The 18,994-nt window shown below is 47.4% G+C and overlaps 1 protein-coding gene and 1 long non-coding RNA gene across 3 annotated transcripts in view; both read left to right on the top strand.

Annotated features, from left to right (window-relative positions):
* The first annotated feature begins 3,351 nt into the window (after nucleotides 1–3,351).
* The window catches only part of ASXL2 (ASXL transcriptional regulator 2), a 128,392-nt gene continuing 112,749 nt past the window's right edge, over nucleotides 3,352–18,994 (top strand). Inside the window, exon 1 of one of the 2 annotated variants that reach the window (XM_086631460.1) lies at nucleotides 3,352–3,493. In XM_086631460.1, the coding sequence (XP_086487586.1) occupies nucleotides 3,437–3,493 (57 nt within the window). In that variant the 5' untranslated portion in view covers nucleotides 3,352–3,436. The remainder of the gene's footprint in view (nucleotides 3,494–18,994) is intronic. The other variant, XM_086631459.1, reaches the window with a different exon arrangement.
* Nucleotides 5,274–9,805, top strand: LOC147529218 (uncharacterized). Its single transcript, XR_015223013.1, has 3 exons — nucleotides 5,274–8,257; nucleotides 8,439–8,522; nucleotides 9,424–9,805. It is a non-coding gene; the product is annotated as an uncharacterized LOC147529218 (long non-coding RNA).

An 18,994-nucleotide genomic window follows, 5' to 3' on the forward strand; every position in this document is an offset into this window, starting at 1 on the left:
TGTATTATCATTCGGATCCCAGTGTGGGTCAATCAGGGGAACATACTGATCGACTCCCCCTGCCATCGTTCCGGCTGTAATTTGAGCCTGCACTTGAGTTCGGGCTGTTTTTAGAATTAACTGTTTCTCAGTTTCAGTCATTGCATCTAACAGTATGTCTATATCTTTCCAGTCTGGGTTTTGATTTTTAACTATGAATTCAAATCTTTTGGTAATTCTTAATGGATCATCTCTGTAATTTTTAACCTCTTCCCTCCAGGTGTCCAAATCTCCCATATAAAAAGGGACCTTAATTGTCATCGGTCCTGCCGGCCCCATAGCTTCTCTAAGTGGTGCCTGGAGAATTGGTCCTGTTTTACTACGCGTTCGGGCAGTAATCGGAGTTGATTCCTCCTCTGCTGCAGGAGGTGATGGTGGTGCTGCTGCTGCAGGGGGTGATGTTGGTGGTGATCCCCCCACTGCTCCCCCTCCTGAGTTACTGTTCCCATTGTTCCCATCAGGAAACCCCATGGGTAATGCAGGAGGTGGTGATATATAATCTTCAATCCTTTCCTCACTTTCCCGATCTTTTGCTTTCAAACACCTTTCTCCAATACTACATGCTGAACAACATCGTTTCAGCTTTCCTTGTTCTTTCTTTTTATCTTTCTCTAGTGCCAAAACAAAGGGGTCTTTAGGGACTAAATTTATACCACATTCCTTTTGCCACTCAGGATGATCTCTTAAAGTGAAAAACATATCAGCATATAACACCTCATCCCATTTTTCATTTCTTCTGAGAAACAGCATCAGTTGCAATAGAGTATTATAATTCAAAGTTCCATTATTTGGCCATTTTTCCCCTTCTTCCAATTTATATAACGGCCACCACTGGTTACAGTATTTAACTAAAGTTTTCTTATTTACGTTTCCTCCTGGGGGACCCCCAATATCTTTCCAATGTGCTAAGACGCATCCTAACGGACTCTTTTTTAAAATTTCCCCGCTCTGTTGGTTACCCATTATTTGTTGGTTATTATTATCCCAATCCTGTTGTTACCAAACAAACAACTGGAATTAAAATTAAAATAACACGTTCACTCTTATTTTCTATTGCTTCGTCTATCTCCGGCTGTTTCCCCTGCGGGAGGACAGAACCACGGATCAAGACTCCGCACTCGCTTTGTACTAAAAGTACATTTCAGTCACACACACACAGAACAAAAACAAGTCTTACAATTGCAACCACAAAAAAATCCAACCATACAATTAATACAACTCTTAGAATCACACAAACAAACACATAGAATTCAATACAGGATTAATATTTCAGCTTCCAGATGGTTTCCGGTGGGACTGGAACCCACAATTGTAGTCACTTAAGTGTGGTTTTTTTTTTGTTGTTCTTAAGGCGCCTTTGGTGGGACTGGAACCCACAATTGTAACCAAAGTATACCTTTAAGGCACTGGCTGCCCGGTATACGCTGTCCTGCGCAAGTCTCAGCTTACGGCTTACGGAAAGCTACCCCGAGTGGGACTGGAACCCACAACTGTAATTGCTCCCACAACTATAACCAAAGTATACCTTTGAGGCGCTAGCTGCCCGGTATACGCTATCTTGCGTACGGCTTACAGAGAGCTACCTTAATGGACCGGTCCCCAAACCAAAAGAATCAAAAGAATACCTTAATACCTTCTCTAAGATGGAAGATGGTCCTTGTCTGTTCCCGCAGCGATCCGATTGAGGCGAGGAGTCCCTCCGGGGAAATCCCCGGGGGTACCCAAGGGAGTCCTGTTCTCAGCGGGTCCTGCAGCCGAACAGAGAGAGTCCCATCTGGGTCGCCAAATCTGATACCTGAAAAGGAAACTGAACTTTCCAAGACTTGTTTTAAAGTTTTAGAAAGCAGGTATTCTTTATTGCAGCGCTGGGTGCACGGGGGATTTCTCCTCCTAGCGTGCACACCGGCTTCTGGACAGAAAATTAGTTATACACTACAATCATGCATAATTCATAACATATTTACATATTCTTAAACAATTGGTTAATTTTCTCTCGCTTTTCATGTAAATCACTTCGCATGCTCAGTTTTCCTCCTCCGCCCCTTTCTTTTGGGTCTGGGGTGTAATTAGGGTAGGTGGTCCGTGAGTCGGTGGTCGCGATCTCCCCCTGCCGGAATTACCTTTTCCCCCAAGTCACTGCATGTTCACAGTTTAGAAAAACATGATAACAAAGTTTATGCAGTTTCTGCAGTTTCTGGGATGTTCCCTCCAAGGGCAGACAGTTCTTGATAAAGAGTCTCTGTTTTAATCACTGCTGGCAGCTTCAAGGATGAACGTCTTGTTAGTTTCTTTAGGTATGTGTAAATCACCTACTGCCGACTGAACCCTTCATGAAACTGCTACACAAAACTTTAACCCCTTTATTGTTGGGTAACAATTTCAGTGAGATCTAAGGAAGAAATTCTTCCCTCTGAGGGTGGTGGGGCACTGGCACAGGTTGCCCAGAGAAGTTGTGTCTGCCCCATCCCTGGAAGTGTTCCAGGCCAGGTTGGATGAGGCTTTGAGCAACCTGGTGTAGTGGAAGGTGTCCCTGCCCATGGCAGGGGGGTTGGAACTGGATGATCTTTGAGGTCCCTTCCAACCCAAACCGTTCCATGGCTCTATGATGCCAGGGACGGGGCAGCAGGTCCGACTCCAGGTGCCGGGGAGAGGAATACGATAGCTATCCGGTGGCGGACGGCTGCAGGGCGGGGGGTGAGCGGGTACGCGCGGCAGCCCCGCGGGCCGGGGCGCAGGGCAGGGGTGCTGAGGCGGGGACGGTACACGAGCAGCCGGTGCCGCCGCTGCGGAGCCATGGCTGACGGGGGCCGCGCTCGGCGGTCCCGGCCGTGAGCTGGGGCCGGTGCCGGCGCTCGGAGGGACGTTCCGCGGCGCCCAGTACCCGTTGGGACCGGGAGGCTGCGGGGGTGGGGAGGTGAGCAGCCTCGGCCGCTGCCACCGTGGAGGCCGCGGCGCCACCCGCGGAAGGGGCGCGGCTGGCGGCCCTGAAGAGGAAGAAGAGAAGGAGGAGGATGAGGAGGAGCCGCCGCCGCCTGCAGCGCCGAGAGGCGGCACCGGGGCCGGGAGGGCGGCCGCGCCCTTTGGCAGCCGCCGCGGGGCGCGGAGTGCGCGTGCGCGGGCCCCGAGGGGGCGGGGCTCTCCGCCCAGCGGCTCCGCCCCCCGCGAGCCGTACAGTAGGTGGAGTCACGCGGGCGGGGGTCACATGACCGCGGCCCTTTACAGTAGGAGCCCAATATGGCAGCGGCGGCGGGCGAGGGGGCTGTCGGGGTCGGCGCTGTCCGCGCTTAGGGCCGCCGCCGTCCGCTCCGGCTCCTGCCGCGCTTCCCCCCGCCGCCCCTCCCGGACGGACGGAGCCCTCAGGGTACCCCGGAGTCAGCCGCGCCCCGTCGCGTCCGCCATGAGGGAGAAGGGCCGCAGGAAGAAGGGCAGGACCTGGGCAGAGGCCGCCCGGACGGTAGGCGAGGCCGGCGGGGGGCGGCGGGGCGGGGGCCGGCGCCGGGCAGAGGCCTCCCGGGCGCTCCGGGTCACACGGGCTGCCTCCCGTGGGGGACGGCCGCTGCCGGCGCGGCGGGCAGCCCCGGGGGCGGCGGGTCGGGTCGGGTCGGTGGCTGCGTGCGGGGCGGCAGCGGGTGAGGCGCGGAGGGGCGAAGTGCTGCGCGGCCCGTGCGAGCTGCTGGCCCGGCTCTTCCTGCAACTTTGTCCCAGTGCTGTGCACTTGCACAGGCAGTTGTGTGCGTGTGGTTTTGTTTTTTTTTTTTATTTTGGCTTGTTTTCCGGTTGCTTAATGTTTCTAGGCACAAATTTTTATGGGAAGCTTTTGTGGGAGAGAGATTGCCTCTTCGTGTTTGTAAAATGCTGCGAATAACCAGAATGTAAATAATATTAGTGAACAAGTGACGTGCAGTGGGTTTTTTATTTTTTCGGTATTCTCAGTGTATCAATGTGTCGTGCAGCAGAACTTGTTGCAGTAGGAGCTACTGAATTGCTTCAGGTCAGGTAGTGAGATATGAGCCCTAAAAGGAGAATTTTTATCTTCTAATTTCCCAGCCTGACGGTCTTTGCTACTGTGCTGTTTTCAAGGTGGACTTACTGTAGCCTCTGTGTGGGACAGGCATGTTAGAGGGTGGAAAAAAGAAAAGGGAAGTTGAGTTGGGGGACAGGCATGACAGAGAGGAAACTAAACAAGTGCGACCTGCAGGAGCTGAACAGAAGTGTTGAATTGTGAAAGTACAGCACATGCTTCGAAGATATGTGTATTTGCAGTGCGGATTCAAATCTGCCTAATGGAGAGGGGGAGGAGTTCAGGTGCTATCCTAACCATTCTGAAAGAGGTATCTGTTAAAACAAGACTTGAAAAATCTGTCTGGAAAGCAAATGTAAATAGGCATCTGAGACTTGCAAGCACTATTTTCGTAAATAGGCATCTGAGTCTTGCAAGCGCTATTTTCATAAATAGTAATTTATTTGGACCTTGAATTTACAGACTGAAGGGCATCAAAATAGCTGCTTTTCTTTCGGGAGATATGATGCAGTTAACTATTATAAGAATACAAGATGCTATCCCACGGGTGGACACTTTGGTTTCTCTGTATATGTTCTTTCAACAATTATTTTTGAAAAAAAGAGTGGAAGGATCTCCAGTGTGGGGTATAAGTGGGACTGGATCTTTTTCAGCCTATGTGTGCTGCTGTTCATCCACTGATCTCTTCCAGAATCCACTTAAAGGCTAAAACAGTATTTAGAAAAGCTGTGCTGAAAACTACCAAAACTGAAGGTTACACGTTTTGCTGGGTTGTATACCTAGATTCATAGCAGAGGCAGCCAAAACTAGGAAAAAAATGAGTAAATGCTTGCCAGAACCTCGCTTTTGGCAAATATTTCTATTTGTGTATTCAGCAGGAATGTTAAAATATTCTGGTCAAACTCCAATTGCAATCTTCAGAAGGTTTCCCTGCGTTTTTGGTTTGAAATAATGTCTTTTGATTCTTGTCTTAGCTTGTGTGCTCATATTGGCTTTCAGCTGCCAGTGGTTGAGGTTCATAGGGTATATTGTAAAACCGCATGAAGAAATGCGGCAGCTCTTGGGTACCCTATTCTTCTGCTCATGAAAGGTAACATAAAATTTTCCTCAAGTTTGAGAAACCTTCCATTTTGTCTTCAGTGTAGCGTGGCATCTCTGTGCTTTTTTGTGGAGTTAGTTCTCCACTGTATGTGGGGTGGAGCGAGCTCCAATAGTTATAGGTCGGTGTGGAGGAAGGGGAAGGGGCTTGGGGTGGCGGGTTTTGGTGGCAGCTGGCTGGAGGCCGTGTGTCTTGGCATGCTGCCCTGCTATGGTCCCTGCACAGCGGTGTGAAGTCATCACAGATGACGTTGCTGTGGCCATTCTGTCCCCTCGCTGCCTCCTCACTCCCTGTCCCCTCACTGCTAGTGCTCATCGATAATTCAGGGAGGTAAACCAGCAAAAAACCCCGTTGTTGTTGTTATGCTGCTGATCTGGCTTCGTGCCAGCGTAGTCTTCCTAACCCAGGTATTTGGGATCAGGTGTCCTCCAGTGCAAGGGAGGCAATGGGAACGTGGGGAGGGAGAGCGCTGAGGTAGTATCTACATGAATTAGCTTGGTCTGTTCTAGTGGTTTTGTGTTAGCTGGAAACAAGGTGGTAACGGAAGCGTGGCCTTTCTGTTTGATTGAAGGACCTCGGGTAGGTGTATGGATAAAGTGGATTCAGTGGGACTCAAACTGTGCTGTACAGGGCTGTTAATTGGAGCAGAATTACAGTGTGAAGCAAGGAAAGGGTGCCTGCGCAGGCAGCGCCTTCAGGGAGGAAGTTACTGTTGATAAACAACCTTTTTCTTATTTCCTGTCTCATTCAGTAACTTTGCAGCTGCAGATGACTGTTAACTTATGACTTTTCTTGGGACAATGGCTGGATGTCCCTGCAGTTAAAGTAAAAAAGCTTCATCAAGGTAAGAAGCCGATGCTTTATAGTACACAAGTTTCAGATAATAGTACACAGGTTTAAGGTAGATACACCGTATATGTGTCTAACCTGGAGTACTCTCTTCAGACACAGTCCTGTGGTGGAGCAACCAAACTGGAGAGGCACACCAGTGGGTCAGCGTGCCTGAAGAAAAGAGGCGATTTATCTATTTTGCTGAAGACTAGAACAGGCAGATTACATCTGTACTGGTAAACTCGAGTTTTAGGGCTTGTTTTCTGGCTCCAAGGCCACCTCGCAGAATTGATGTGTATCTGCACCGCTGAACGTCCATCCTTTGGACTGGATGACTGTGTCCGCGCTGCATTTGGCAGGCTGGCCTGTGCTGATTCTTCAGCTGAACCCTAAACTGGTGTCCAGGCTCAATTTGTAGTCCTGCAGACAGATGTGTGCCAGGGACTGGGACTAACCTAACGATGCAGGCAGCCGGGTCGGTGCCTGTGCAGTGCCCTGCTGAGGCTGAGCAGCATACGACTGTGGCAATCTGGAGGTTGTCACAAAACTGTAACTGATGCCTGTGAAGCTGGTGCAGGCAGATGAGAACAAATACCCAGCGATACTTGCTTTGGTGTGATTTGGGTAAGCGTTATCGTTGCAGTAATGAGTTGGTATTCGGAGGGGCTGGGATTCACCAGTGCGGGCACCGTGTTGGGTGTGGCAGTGGGACTTTGGTTGTGCAGCAGAGAAGTTCTGTGCTTTGTTTTGGCTGCTCAGGCCTCAGATTTGTTGCTGCTCCTCTTGCTTATGTTTAACACAGTCCTTGTGATGCAGCTTTCCAAAACAGAGAGGGACCAGAGAACAGCCGAACGCATCTTCCCGCTGCTGTCCTCTGCTCTGCTGTGTGATGGAGCACTGAGCGAACTGCTTAGATCCAGACAAGAAGTCCTATTGCTGGACAGAAGCCACAAACAGGCTGTCTTTGTGCTTTGTTTGCGTGGAGGAAAGGGTATGCTGCCACATGCCAAGTCTGAAGAAATTTGGTGTTTGTTTTTCTTGGGAAGTCCCCGTGTGTGACCTGACAAAATAGTTTTCTGCTGTACAGCCTCTGAGTACTGAGGCTTAGGAGTGTGTGAACGTGGGCTGGAGATGGTCTCTCTAAATACTCCTTGGCTGGGTCATCCAGGAACACAAAATGTGATCTTTTACGCTACCGGTTTGTGCGCGGGAGCTGCTGCATCCATGTTTTTCCCTGTGTGCTGGCTGCCTCTTGGGTCAAACTGACTTGGGAGGGTGGAAATCCAGTGCAAGATCGCCTTTGGGAAAGCAGGCAGAGCCTGAACATGTGGTGATAGGCATCTCTGAAGGTGTAGATGTCCAAGTGTGAGTCCTGTCACGGTGCTGGCAGTTACCACACAGCTCTTGTGATGCAAACCTGGTTTCTCTCTTGCTGTAGAGGTTTGTTTGTGTCACTTCTGTCAGCTGAAGAATTAAAATGAAAAGACGTGCCGTCTCTGAAGCTGATAGCGCAGAACATATGATCTGATCTGGTGTTGGTGGGCCCATCTTCTATGTCAAGCAGAAGACAATGTAGTAAGGTCGAAAGGTGGAATCAAGTAGAAAGCTTATTTGTTGGGGAAACAAACTACATGCTTTTGCAAGTGGACTTTATTAATGAAGACCGTCCTTTTCATTAAGGTGCATTTTCTGGGAGGTGAGGGATTAAGGTGTCTGAGGGATGCTGGTTTTTCCCTGCTTTCGGTTAAAAGGTACACGCAGAAGAGCGGGTGGAAGGATCCAAATTGTAGAAGTTACCCGTTTGTCTATGTGTACCTGAGTCCATTTGCTCAGCTGTATAGAGAAACTTGAAAATCTGCAACGGTTCCAAGAGCATTGCAAAAATATGCAGAAATTCAGAGGATTCTGCAGATCATAAATTTCTGGGACTGATCAGCCTAGTAGATGATGCTGGTTTTGTGGTTTTTTTTTTTTACTGCTACGTATTTCAAGTGCCCAACTGCAGCTTTTTGGTGAGTGTGTAGGCTGGCGGAGCTGAATTGTATGTGCTTCAGGTCATTCTTTGAGGGAAGAGCAGGACTCGGCTTCACTGGGTACAAAACGCACGTGATGTCCGAGATAGATTTCTGCATTTCACCAGTCCTTCAGAGGCCCGGTTGCTCAATCAGAAAAGATCTGGAGGCTGGTTTGGAGCTCAGCAGACCCTTCCTGGTGAATCTGAGAACTGGCTCTTTGCTTTTCAGCGAGGCACTGAACGAGGCAGCACTGTAAGTGGTTAAACGATTAATCAGAGCTTGTGAGATGAACTGATAGTTGAAGCTGGGGACATTTCTTGTTTTGTTTTGTGGTGTGGTTTTTTTTTTATTTCGAGGATGTTATTTGTTGCTGTATGTTAGGTTTGTTTTGGTGGTGGCTGTTTTGGTGTGTTTTTTTTTTTAATCCCCTAAGTATTATCACAGCTTCCTTGCCTGTTCTGGGTCTGTGTCCAGGTACAAGATCTCTTTCCACTGAGGACAAGAAGTGGTGGCTCAGGTCAGTCTCTTATGTCCATTAAATGCTTTTGCAGAGACTTCTGTGGCACAGGCGTAGTGCCCTTGGTAGCCACTGCTCTGGTGACCAAGCTGTGGTACGGCGTCCTTGTGCCACGTGATGTATCTACGTGTCTCCCAGCCAGGAAAATAGCTTGGCAGCTTTTCCAGAGAAATACTCGTGGCTGCACAGGACTGAACAAAAGTTGGCACAAACTTTGTCATGTGTTAATAGTGAACGGCTGTTTTCTTCGCTACTTACTCATACGTGTCTCTTACTGACCACAGCACTTGGACGTTTTTTTCCTGCGTTTTTCAAGGTGTGTGGTTTTTTTTTTTAAGGACTTTCGGGGAAAGTCAGCGATTGCTCTGCAAATGTGAACTCTGTTTTGGCCCAGCATGGGTTGTATCTTCTGATATCTGCTCTTCTGGATGCTGGAACTTCTAGTGAACTGAAAGTTGCCTTTAACTCCTCTTGGGAATCTGTAACAGACAAATGGAGGCTTGAAAAATTAGTTCTGATGTGGCATTAGAAATTGGAAAGGGTGAGGTGGAAGAGTAATCCGCTTTAATTGCTGTAGCAAGCTGGTGGACTACAGAATCTGCCCTTCCTCCAATCACAGTAATCCAATTATTTGCTTGCCATTAAAAAATTTAATTTCTACTCCTTGCTTATGTTCCTGCTGGGTAACTTTAACCTCTTAAAGGTGTCAAAATCCCCATGAGTTGTTACACATACACAGACCTGCTGCTTTTGGTGTGCGGTTGTGCCTGCTCTGGCTGGAGTTGAGTGAACCTATTTGCCAGCTTTGAGCTGATCGACGGGGTTGACGATGCAATGCTGTGCTAAAGTATGGTTAACTTCATTATTATTATTAGAACTCTTTTTTTTTTTTTTTTTGTAGAAGATACCTGAGGGGGCTGACTCTTGGCTTGAGGGCGGTGGAGTCCATCTGTCCCAAAGCATCAATGCGCTTGGTAGAATTCTGGAGTGTTATTCCCTCCTGCAAAGCAGGGTGGAGACAGGTGTGCCAGCACCCGGCTCAGCAGCGCGGTGCGGAAGAGGAAGCGGAGAGCGGCAGTGCCAGGCGGGGAATCCCCGCCACCTGCAGAGCACGGCAGTCCTGCCGCCAGTGCCTCTCACGGCTGGCTCAAGGTCGGAGGTTTGGGCAGCTGCTCATCTCATCCTGTATTCCTGCAGGAAACTTCGGTGGTACTGAAGGATCTTGAACGTATTTTCTTTCTTTCTATTCTTAATTAAAACAATAAATGCAGTTTAGATGTTAATTGTAATATGGAACTTAGATGTGCTTTTGCTTGATCTCTCGTTACCTTTATTTTAGCATGGAAGGGTTTAAAGATATCATGCAGGCTTCCTTGAGGGAGCTCGTCTCTAAAGCTGCAAGTCCGTTGAAATGGCTTTTCTGCAAAAGTTGTGGTCTCCTTTTGAACCAGCTGAGATATGCAGATGTGCAAGGATGTCTCTAGCATTTTTTGTGCAAGGCTTTTCCGAATGTTTGAGAACAGAAGCCAGTTTTGCTTCCTGGATATAATCTTTGCAGCATCTGCAGAAGATGGTTAAAATGAACCCAACAATTGTGTAGCAACCAGAATTGTCTGGTGTCCTAAAGTAATGGAAGAATCATCTTTTACTAAAATGTAGATGGGTTCTGGGTATCACGTAAACTTTTTCTACAAAAAGAAGGAAATTCAAATACTTAGTGTTTAAAAGCTGCAATTCACAGTCTGTGTTTTTTGTGCACCAAGTGCTATTTGCATTAGCGCGTACCATGAAGTGATAAAAATCGCCCTGTGGAGGGAAATTGGTGGTGAGGAGGAGCTGATATCAGCGCTATGTCTGCTGTAGGGTTTTTAACAGAATCACAGAATGGTTTGGGTTGGAAGGGACCTTAAAGGTCATCCAGTTCCAACCTCCCTGCCATGGGCAGGGACACCTTCCCCCTACACCAGGTTGCTCAAAGCCCCATCCAGCCTGGCCTTGAACACTTCCAGGGATGGGGCAGCCACAACTTCTCTGGGCAACCTGTGCCAGTGCCCCACCACCCTCAGAGGGAAGAATTTCTTCCTCAGATCTCATCGAAATCTCCCCTCTTCCAGTTTAAAGCCATTGCCCCTTGTCCTGTCACTCCATGCCCTTGTCCAAAGCCCCTCTCCAGCTTTCTTGTAGCCCCTTTAGGTACTGGAAGGCTGCTGGAAGGTCTCCCCGGAACCTTCTCTTCTCCAGGCTGAACAGCCCCAACTCTCTCAGCCTGTCTTCATAGCGGAGGTGCTCCAGCCCTCAGATCATCTTCGTGGCCTTCTCTGGACTTGCTCAAACAGCTCCATGTCCTTCTGATGTTGGAGACTCCAGAGCTGAAGGGGGGCTCTCACGAGAGCAGAGCAGAGGGGCAGAATCCCCTCCCTCAACCTGCTGCCCACGCTGCTGCTGATGCAGCCTTTTGATGTACACTTCTTTCGAAGCAGCATGCTTCTTTTGCATTGGGGTAGCTCTGGTCTGACCCACAAGGCTGAATTTTAGCTACTGCCCATTGCATACTGGATGTGCTCTGAGCTGGAAGGTGCTCCTCTGCCTTCATCCGGAGGGAATCTGTTGCCTTCTCCACTAGCTGCTCTGGAAAGTGGGCTGAAGCCCAGGAAGTGCAGACAATGGAGAGATGACATCATGACTGCTCTCCTGCTCGGAGTTAAAACTCTAATAACATGGACATGACAGGTGGATGTTATTGCCCAAATATGCCAATGCTGAATGAAGATCATCCCTTGGCTTTTTGGTTCAATTCTGCATGTGTGTCCATTGCCCACAGTGCATCTTAAACCACATCAGCAGCGCATGCTTGATATAGCTGTTTTTTGTCTATGTTTGTCAGGTTCTCTGCTTATGTGGTTAGCTTACACCGTTTGGGGAATAAAAATAGAGGGCCAAGAACAGCCAAGACATTTGGTCTAATTCTCCCTGTGTCTCTCAAATTTGCTGCTGTCACCAGCTGTGGGATCTTCTCAGACGTCTGATCTGAATTCATGTCCTGAATGAGGCAACTTCAGTAGGACGTATTGAAAATACTTCCACAGTTGGTGAATAGCCTTTCGAATAAAATGTGGGAAATGGGATAATCATACCTATCACTTATAGTGTGCAGATGCTATGAAACTCTGCTTTACAGAGCAGAATTACTGTTGGGGAGTTGAGTAGAGATGAAAATTTGGAGGACTAAGCATGTGAGTTTAGCTTGATAGCTGTAGCAGTAGGATTATACATTTTTTTTTTTAATAGAAGAAGCCTCCAATGATGGAGTGCTCACTCAGTTTCAGTGCAGAAGCTGGGGGGTGGCAAGTGCTGTCTGCCAGCCTTGTGTTCGGAGAGTGCGGGAGGCGACATAAGCTGTGGAACTTGCTTTTGCAGGACGTTGTGGGTGCTCAAGGCTTGCACGGGCTTGTGGAAAGGTGTTGCAGGTTGCTAAATACCTGGAAACATCTCTTATTCTGGAAGTCCCAGGCAGCGTGGAGGATGGGAGAGCAGCCTCCTGGGCAGTTGGGGTGCTACATAGTTGCACAGAAGGTCCATCAAGCCCTGGTGTGGCCCTGTATGCATTGATGTTTAAGTATTTAGTTCAACTTCAGGCCACTAGAATGGTCTCTTGCTTTTCTGTGTAAACAAAAGATTTTTCTGGTGTGCTGAAGGACCTGGCCAACACGGTAACAAGCTGAGTCTTTATTGTCCTGAAAGGGCTGTGGTGACTGGGGAAAGCTCCATGTGAGTGGAAGAGGGAAAATATCAGGATCATCTTCAAAAGGGTGAGAAAAAGGATGTGGGAAATGAGCCTGGTGATCCTTATCTGGGCCCTTGAGAAGGTGTGGAACAAAGGCTCCTGGAGGCTGTGTCCTTGTGCGTGTAGGAGAATAATGGGGCTTTTTGGGGGACAGCCAGTGTGGATTTGCCAAAGGCAGGGTGTTACTGAAGAAGGTGATGAGATGGCTGGCTCTGTGGAGGATGGTAGAGCAGTGGATGGCGTTTACCTCACCTTTAGCACGGCTTTTGGTGTAATTTTTCCCATAGTATCCGTGTACCCAAGCTGGTGAGACACAGGCTGGATAAGCAGGTGACAAGGTTGATGCTGAACTGACTGGACAGCCAGAGCCCAAGGTCTAAGCAGCCATGCAAAAGTCCTCTGGCTACTGCTTGTGAGCGGTGGTCCTCAGATTTTGGTGCTGAGACTATATACTGAGCTGATGCTTTGTGTTGGTGTTGGGATGTGCACCAAAGGTTCCTGTTGGAATGGCTGGAACACTAATACGTTGGTCACCAGGGCTTGGTGACTTAGATAACTGGCTGTGGGTGGTCAAGTTTGTTGTCCTTCCTCTGCTTTTAGACCAAAGCAGGAAAGTAGTGTGTGCTGTGTTGCTAAGTGTGGTTTGGATTGCTGTTCTCCTGCAGAAGTATTTCTGTGTTGTCTCTTGTAGCCATAGTGTAACACATTTAAATGCTTGTGTAGTGGCTGGACTTTATCATAGCATGGTTTGGGTTGGAAGGGACCTTAAAGGTCATCCGGTTCCAACCCCCCTGCGACAGGCAGGGACACCTTTCACTACACCAGGTTGGTCAAAGCCTCATCCAACCTGGCCTTGAACACTTCCAGGGATGGGGCAGCCACAACTTCTCTGGGCCACCTGTGCCAGTGCCTCAGCACCCTCGTGGTGAAGAATTCCTCGGATGTCATCGAAATCTCCCCTCTTTCTGTTCAAAGCCATGGCCTCTTGTCCTGTCACTATCATATTCCTTTATAGGGAAATGACAGCCCCGTCAAGGCAATTGTTTAGGAGGTGGGTATTTTTTTAGATATTGAAATGCAATTTAATTTTGTAATATTGAAGTGAATCCTCTAAAGAAGTGTATGGTATGATTATAAAGGTGCATGATAAACTTCCTGATTCTTCTCGAATTAGGGTGAATTTATTTGTGTGTTTAAAACCAATCATATACTTATGGACCCCGCAGCTTCAGAAACATGCATGAAAATATTCTGCCAGCTGGGTTATGTGCTTACATGAGTTTTGTTTAAATCCTAAGAATTTTTTTTTTTACTCAAGTATATATAAAAAAAATCAGTAGCAACAGGATTAGGGTCTGTTTGCCAGCTGTCTGGTAGGTTCATGTGCTTTTATCTTCAGGTAAATTTTACTGGAAGAACCTGAGAGCATTTGAGAGCTCAGTCAAACCATACCTGCAGCAACCATACCTGTGTGTGATGCTACGACGTCAGCAGAAACTCCGCCTCACATATGGACAATGCTTTGGTTGTATGTGGTTCTGCAGTAATTCCATGTAAGAACATCCAAGGGAATCCTTGCTTAAATGGATTTTTGTTCACTCTAGGCCAAACTGGTGTGGCTGCTGGTTACTCCCAGCCAGGCAGCCCTGCTGATGTCATTGCAGTGATGCAACTTTGGGGCAGGAACTGAACTTCTGAACTTGTCTCTTTGGAGCAGATGAAAACTTTATTTTTAAGACCACAAAATACTGCAGTGCCACTGCTGGTAACTGTATGTTCTCCTAAAACTGTTTTCAGTGACTTTATAGATATTAAACACTCTCTTTCCTTCTAATAACTGCACCGGCTCTGCTGGAGTCTGGGTACACTTACTTGTCTTTCACTGGATTCTGAATTCAAAATCCATTTGATAAGATCACTTTGTAAAAACGTCCCTATTCTTTTTCCAGCAAGTCATGCAATTTGTGTTCTGCTGGGAAGAATTCCTTCTTCCTCACTTTCCAGGTGGGGAAATCCGAATTCGCTCTTAAGCCTCTTACAAGATACAGTAATAAATGTTGTCTCTTAGGGCTTCCAGTTTTGCTGTTTGGAAACTTCTTCTGAGCTCAGTCTACACTGACTCCATACATCATCCTACAAGATCAACAAAACCTGTTTACTTGTCTTTTCCCCTGTGCTTTCTGGCACACGATGCACAAACAGAGCACGTTGGAAGATTTGTGGCCACTGAAAAGCTGCGGTAGCTGGTGTTACTGGCAGCAGTGGCTTGTGCCATCTCAGAAGACTTTAGGGAGTAAATGGTCAGTGATACTTGCAGAGCACTGACTACACTGATCCTCTTTTCCTGTGGCAGGTGGTGGATGCTTCAGTAGAATCCTACTGGAAAATGACAGTTGATTCTTTATTAAAGAGCGTTTTAAACATGAAGCTTTTAGCAAAGCTAGCAGATGGTGCTTCGGAGGGATGGAGGCTGTCTGCTGTAGCTCGGAGCACGAGCTGGGCTTGTGCACTGTCCGCCCAGTGGAAGACCGTGTCCCCATACACCTCTGAGGGGTTTGCTCTGCTGTCACCTGGGACTGCAGCTCTAGAGCCTGTGATTCCTGAGCTGCACTTGGAACAAGCCCTCCTTGATCTGGGCATCACCACAACTCTGTATTATAGCTCCTTCCAGTAACTTAGAACCCATAGAATGGTTTGGGTTGGAAGGGACCTTCAAGATTATCCAGTTCCAACCCCACTGCCATGAGCAGGGACGCCTTCCTACAGGACACCTACACCAGGTTGCTCAAAGCCTCATCCAACCTGGCCTTGAACACTTCCAGGGATGGGGCAGCCACAACTTCTCTGGGCCAGCTGTGCCAGTGACTCAGCACCCTCATGGTGAAGAATTTCTTCCTCAGATGTCATTGAAATCTCCCCTTTTTCAGTTCAAAGCCATTGCCCCTTGTCCTGTCACTACACACCCTTGTCCAAAGCCCCTCTCCAGCTTTGTTGTAGCCCCTTCAGGTATTGGAAGGTCTCTCCAGAGCCTTCTCTTTTCCAAAGTGAACAACCCAACTCACTCAGCCTTTTTCCGTAGGAGAGACTGCTACTTGCTTCTGCAGAAATAATTTGCGGAGCAAGGTGAAGGGTTGAAAACAGCTAAGCACTGTTGTCTTGAGAGCTCACGGGCGTTTAAGCAGAATTCCTTCAGAGTCAACTCCAGCCAAGTACTTAGTGAATGGTGCAAATACTTTGAAAGACACTGCAGTTTGTAGTATGTCCACCTCAGTTGTTGGTGTTAAACTTGCATCTGTCTTCAGCATTTCATCCTTCTTACCAACCCATGGTGGTACTGAGTGGGTGTTGAGGGGCTTCTGTAGCAGTCCTTTAAAAATATATGCAGTATAAATGTAGTTCCACTTTCTCCTATACAGTCTTATTAAATATCAATATTTCTGGAAATGCTGAATTTCAAGTTTACTTTGTCTTTATGTAATATGGACATAGCTCTTCTGATGGCAGAGGGTCAGCAGATAACTTCTTATGCACTTTGTCATGGAAATGAAATGGCACAGTCTTTGCCCTCTCCCAGGTGTACCCATCAGTGCATCAGCCAGAAATAATTCAGCTTTCCTTCACCCCATTGAAGGTTAGATCCATCCTTTCTGCCATGAGAAAGTCAGTGTTTGTTTCATGGTACTGTCATAATATCACTTACATTATCTTTTGGCAGCCAGTGAGCAGGAAACACAAAATGCTTCTGGTGCAGGTTGTGTGAACGACTGTCTGCCATTAGAATAGAAGGTTTAAAGGTTTCAGCCAAGATTAAAGTCTTGCTCAGCGAGATAATCTCTGTTTTAAAGTATTAAGACACACTGTCACTTGAAAAGTCTACTTCTCTCTCATGTAAAATCTTTAAAAAGCAGCTATGGTCTGCAGGGTCTCTTCGCTTGGCTCCTTGCAGCTCTTTCCGTATGAACTTGCAGGTCTCGGTTCTCATTGGAACGCTGAACACCAGAGTTGTTCAGAAAACGGCAAAGAAAATCGTCTCGTATCAGCAGTGTCATTGCAGTAATGGGTTTATCCTTAATCAGGAAGATTTTCATTCATGCCTGAACTTGGATGGGTTTTCTTCCGCTAAACATCTGTTTTGGAAAGGCAGCTGAAGTGAAAAACATCCACATCTTTGCATTTGACCTTCTTGCTTTGGGACACAGTGAATTAACAACCTGCAGACCAGGTGGCCAGGCACATGTAGAGCCCTGGTTGTTATTGGAGGCTGTTCTAAATCTTTGAGTGCCACTTGAAACGTGCTTAAAACGTTGTTTTTCCTAACCTTCCCTATGCTGAAGTGTTTGCAGGGGATTACCTTACCTTACTTTCTGCTGGAGGCTCTCAGCACTTGCAGAATCTATATTTGCACAGCAAAAGAAGATTATTTTTTCTGACAAAGTTTTTGAGTTGTAGATGAGCACTTAACTCCAGTGAGAAACTCTTTTTATATATGGAATCATAGAACGGTTTGAGTTGGAAGGAACCTCAAAGATCATCCAGTTCCAACCCCCCTGCCATGGGCAGGGACACCTTCCCCCTACACCAGCTTGCTCAAAGCCTCATCCAACCTGGCCTTGAACACTTCCAAGGATGGGGCAGCCACAACTTCTCTGGGCAACCTGTTCCCGTGCCTCACCACCCTCATGGTGAAGAATTTCCTCCTTAGATCTCATTGAAATCTTCCCTCTTTCAGTTCAAGTCATTGCCCCTTGTCCTGTCACTACACGCCCTTGTCCAAAGCCCCACTCCAGCTTTCTTGTAGCCCCTTTAGGTCCTGGAAGGTCCCTCCAGAGCCTTCTGTTCTCCAGGCTGAACAACCCCAACTCTCTCAGCCTGTCTTCATAGCAGAGGTGCTCCAGCTCTTGGATCATCTCCGTGGCCTCCTCTGCACCTGCTCCAACAGCTCTATGAACGGAAAGGTGGGAGAGATGCAATTATTGGTATCAACCATATCACTTTGTTTGGCAGCTTTGACTAGTGACTTTATAAAAACGCCAAGTTCATGACTTATTGGAACTGGGAGTTATTAAACGGAGAAGAAACCACCTCCTGTGCTGACAGTTTCAGAACTTTGCTGCTACCTGCTGTACACCTACTTTTGGTTTTTTTTAAGCTGTATTTAAACTTCCAACTTCTTTCAAAGAGTGCTTGCCAGTGCCGACGTAGGATTTGGTGGAAAGCATCTGTGCTGCTTGCCTTCTCTGCCAGGAGCAAAGCGGATGAAGTGAAATGCGAAGCCTTGGTCACAATGTTTGGAACTAACCAAAAAACTGAAGTGTAGTTCAGCAGCCTAACCCTCTCCTGTTGCTGGCTCTCCCACCTGGATGGGAAGGTACACAGGAGTGGTTCTGAGGTAAGATAGACATGCCTGAGCACTGACTTCGGAGCAGCCACTGAGATTTTCTGCCAGGTGGCGTGTGAATATCTTGCCACCACTTAACAGCTCTCTCTCTTATGGTAATGAGAGATTTTTTTTGCATTTCAAGGTCTATCAAACTGTATTTGAATGAGATTGTGAAGAGCTGTAGAGCTTCTGGTCTGAGAGATTTCTCTTCAGAAGAGAAGATTAACTAGATGAATGGCTTCATCACCAACTTCCAACTCAAGTGCAGGTCTGTAGTGTTAGTTCTCACTGCAGGTCAGTAGGCAATGAATTTCCCACTGTGTTTCTGCCTCGGCTTCCCGACTAATGTGAAAGCTGCAATAGGAAAGAGAATCCTCTTTTCTCAGCAAGGGTGAAATAAAAGGTGGTAACTGTTTTACTACAGGAGGAAAGGTTGACAATGCTTTTCTGGCTCTTAATTATTGGAGGACAAATTTTAGAAGTTGAAGTAGCATTGATATTTTACACTACCTGGTGTAGTGGAGGGTTTCCTTGCCCATGGCAGGGGGGTTGGAACTAGATGATTTCTGAGGTCCCTTCCAACCCAAACCATTCTATGATCATTTAGAATCATAGAATGGTTTGAGTTGGAAGAGACCTTCAAGATCATTCAGTTCCAACCCCCCTGCCATGGGCAGGGACACCTTTCACTACACTGAGGTTGCTCAAAGCCTCATCCAGCCTGGCCTTGAACACTTCCAGGGATGGGGCAGCCACATTTTCTCTGGGCAAACCTGTTCCAGTGCCTCACCACCCTCTTCATTGTATCTAATTGAAATTTATTTGATATATATTTTCTGGTCATTTGATACATTTTTTATTATTATATACATTAGAACAAGGTGGAGTTCTGAAATGATGTTTTAAATAAAGTGTTTTCTCATTTTTGGTAATAATTATTATTCAGTTGGGGCATGTTTTGGTGTCTTCAGTTAAGCTGGTGCTTTTAAACAACCCTGAATCTTGTTGGTGAAATGATGTTCGTGCATAAAGATGCTTTTCAGTTGGAGATTCTGTAAATACCTGTCCAGCAGGAATAACCTATGATGTCTTTTGTCAGTGATGTTGCTGAAAGACCTCACTTGGAGTACTGCGTCCAGTTCTGGAGCCCCCAACATAAGAAGGACATGGACCAGTTGGAGAGGGTCCAGAGGAGGGCCACGAAGATGATAAGAGGGCTGGAGCACCTTTCCTATGAGGACAGGCTGAAAGAGTTGGGGCTGTTCAGCCTGGAGAAGAGGAGGCTCCGGGGTGACCTTATAGTGGTCT

This window comes from Tauraco erythrolophus, chromosome 2 (assembly GCF_009769465.1).
Source record: "Tauraco erythrolophus isolate bTauEry1 chromosome 2, bTauEry1.pri, whole genome shotgun sequence".
NCBI classification, from domain to species: Eukaryota; Metazoa; Chordata; class Aves; order Musophagiformes; family Musophagidae; genus Tauraco; species Tauraco erythrolophus.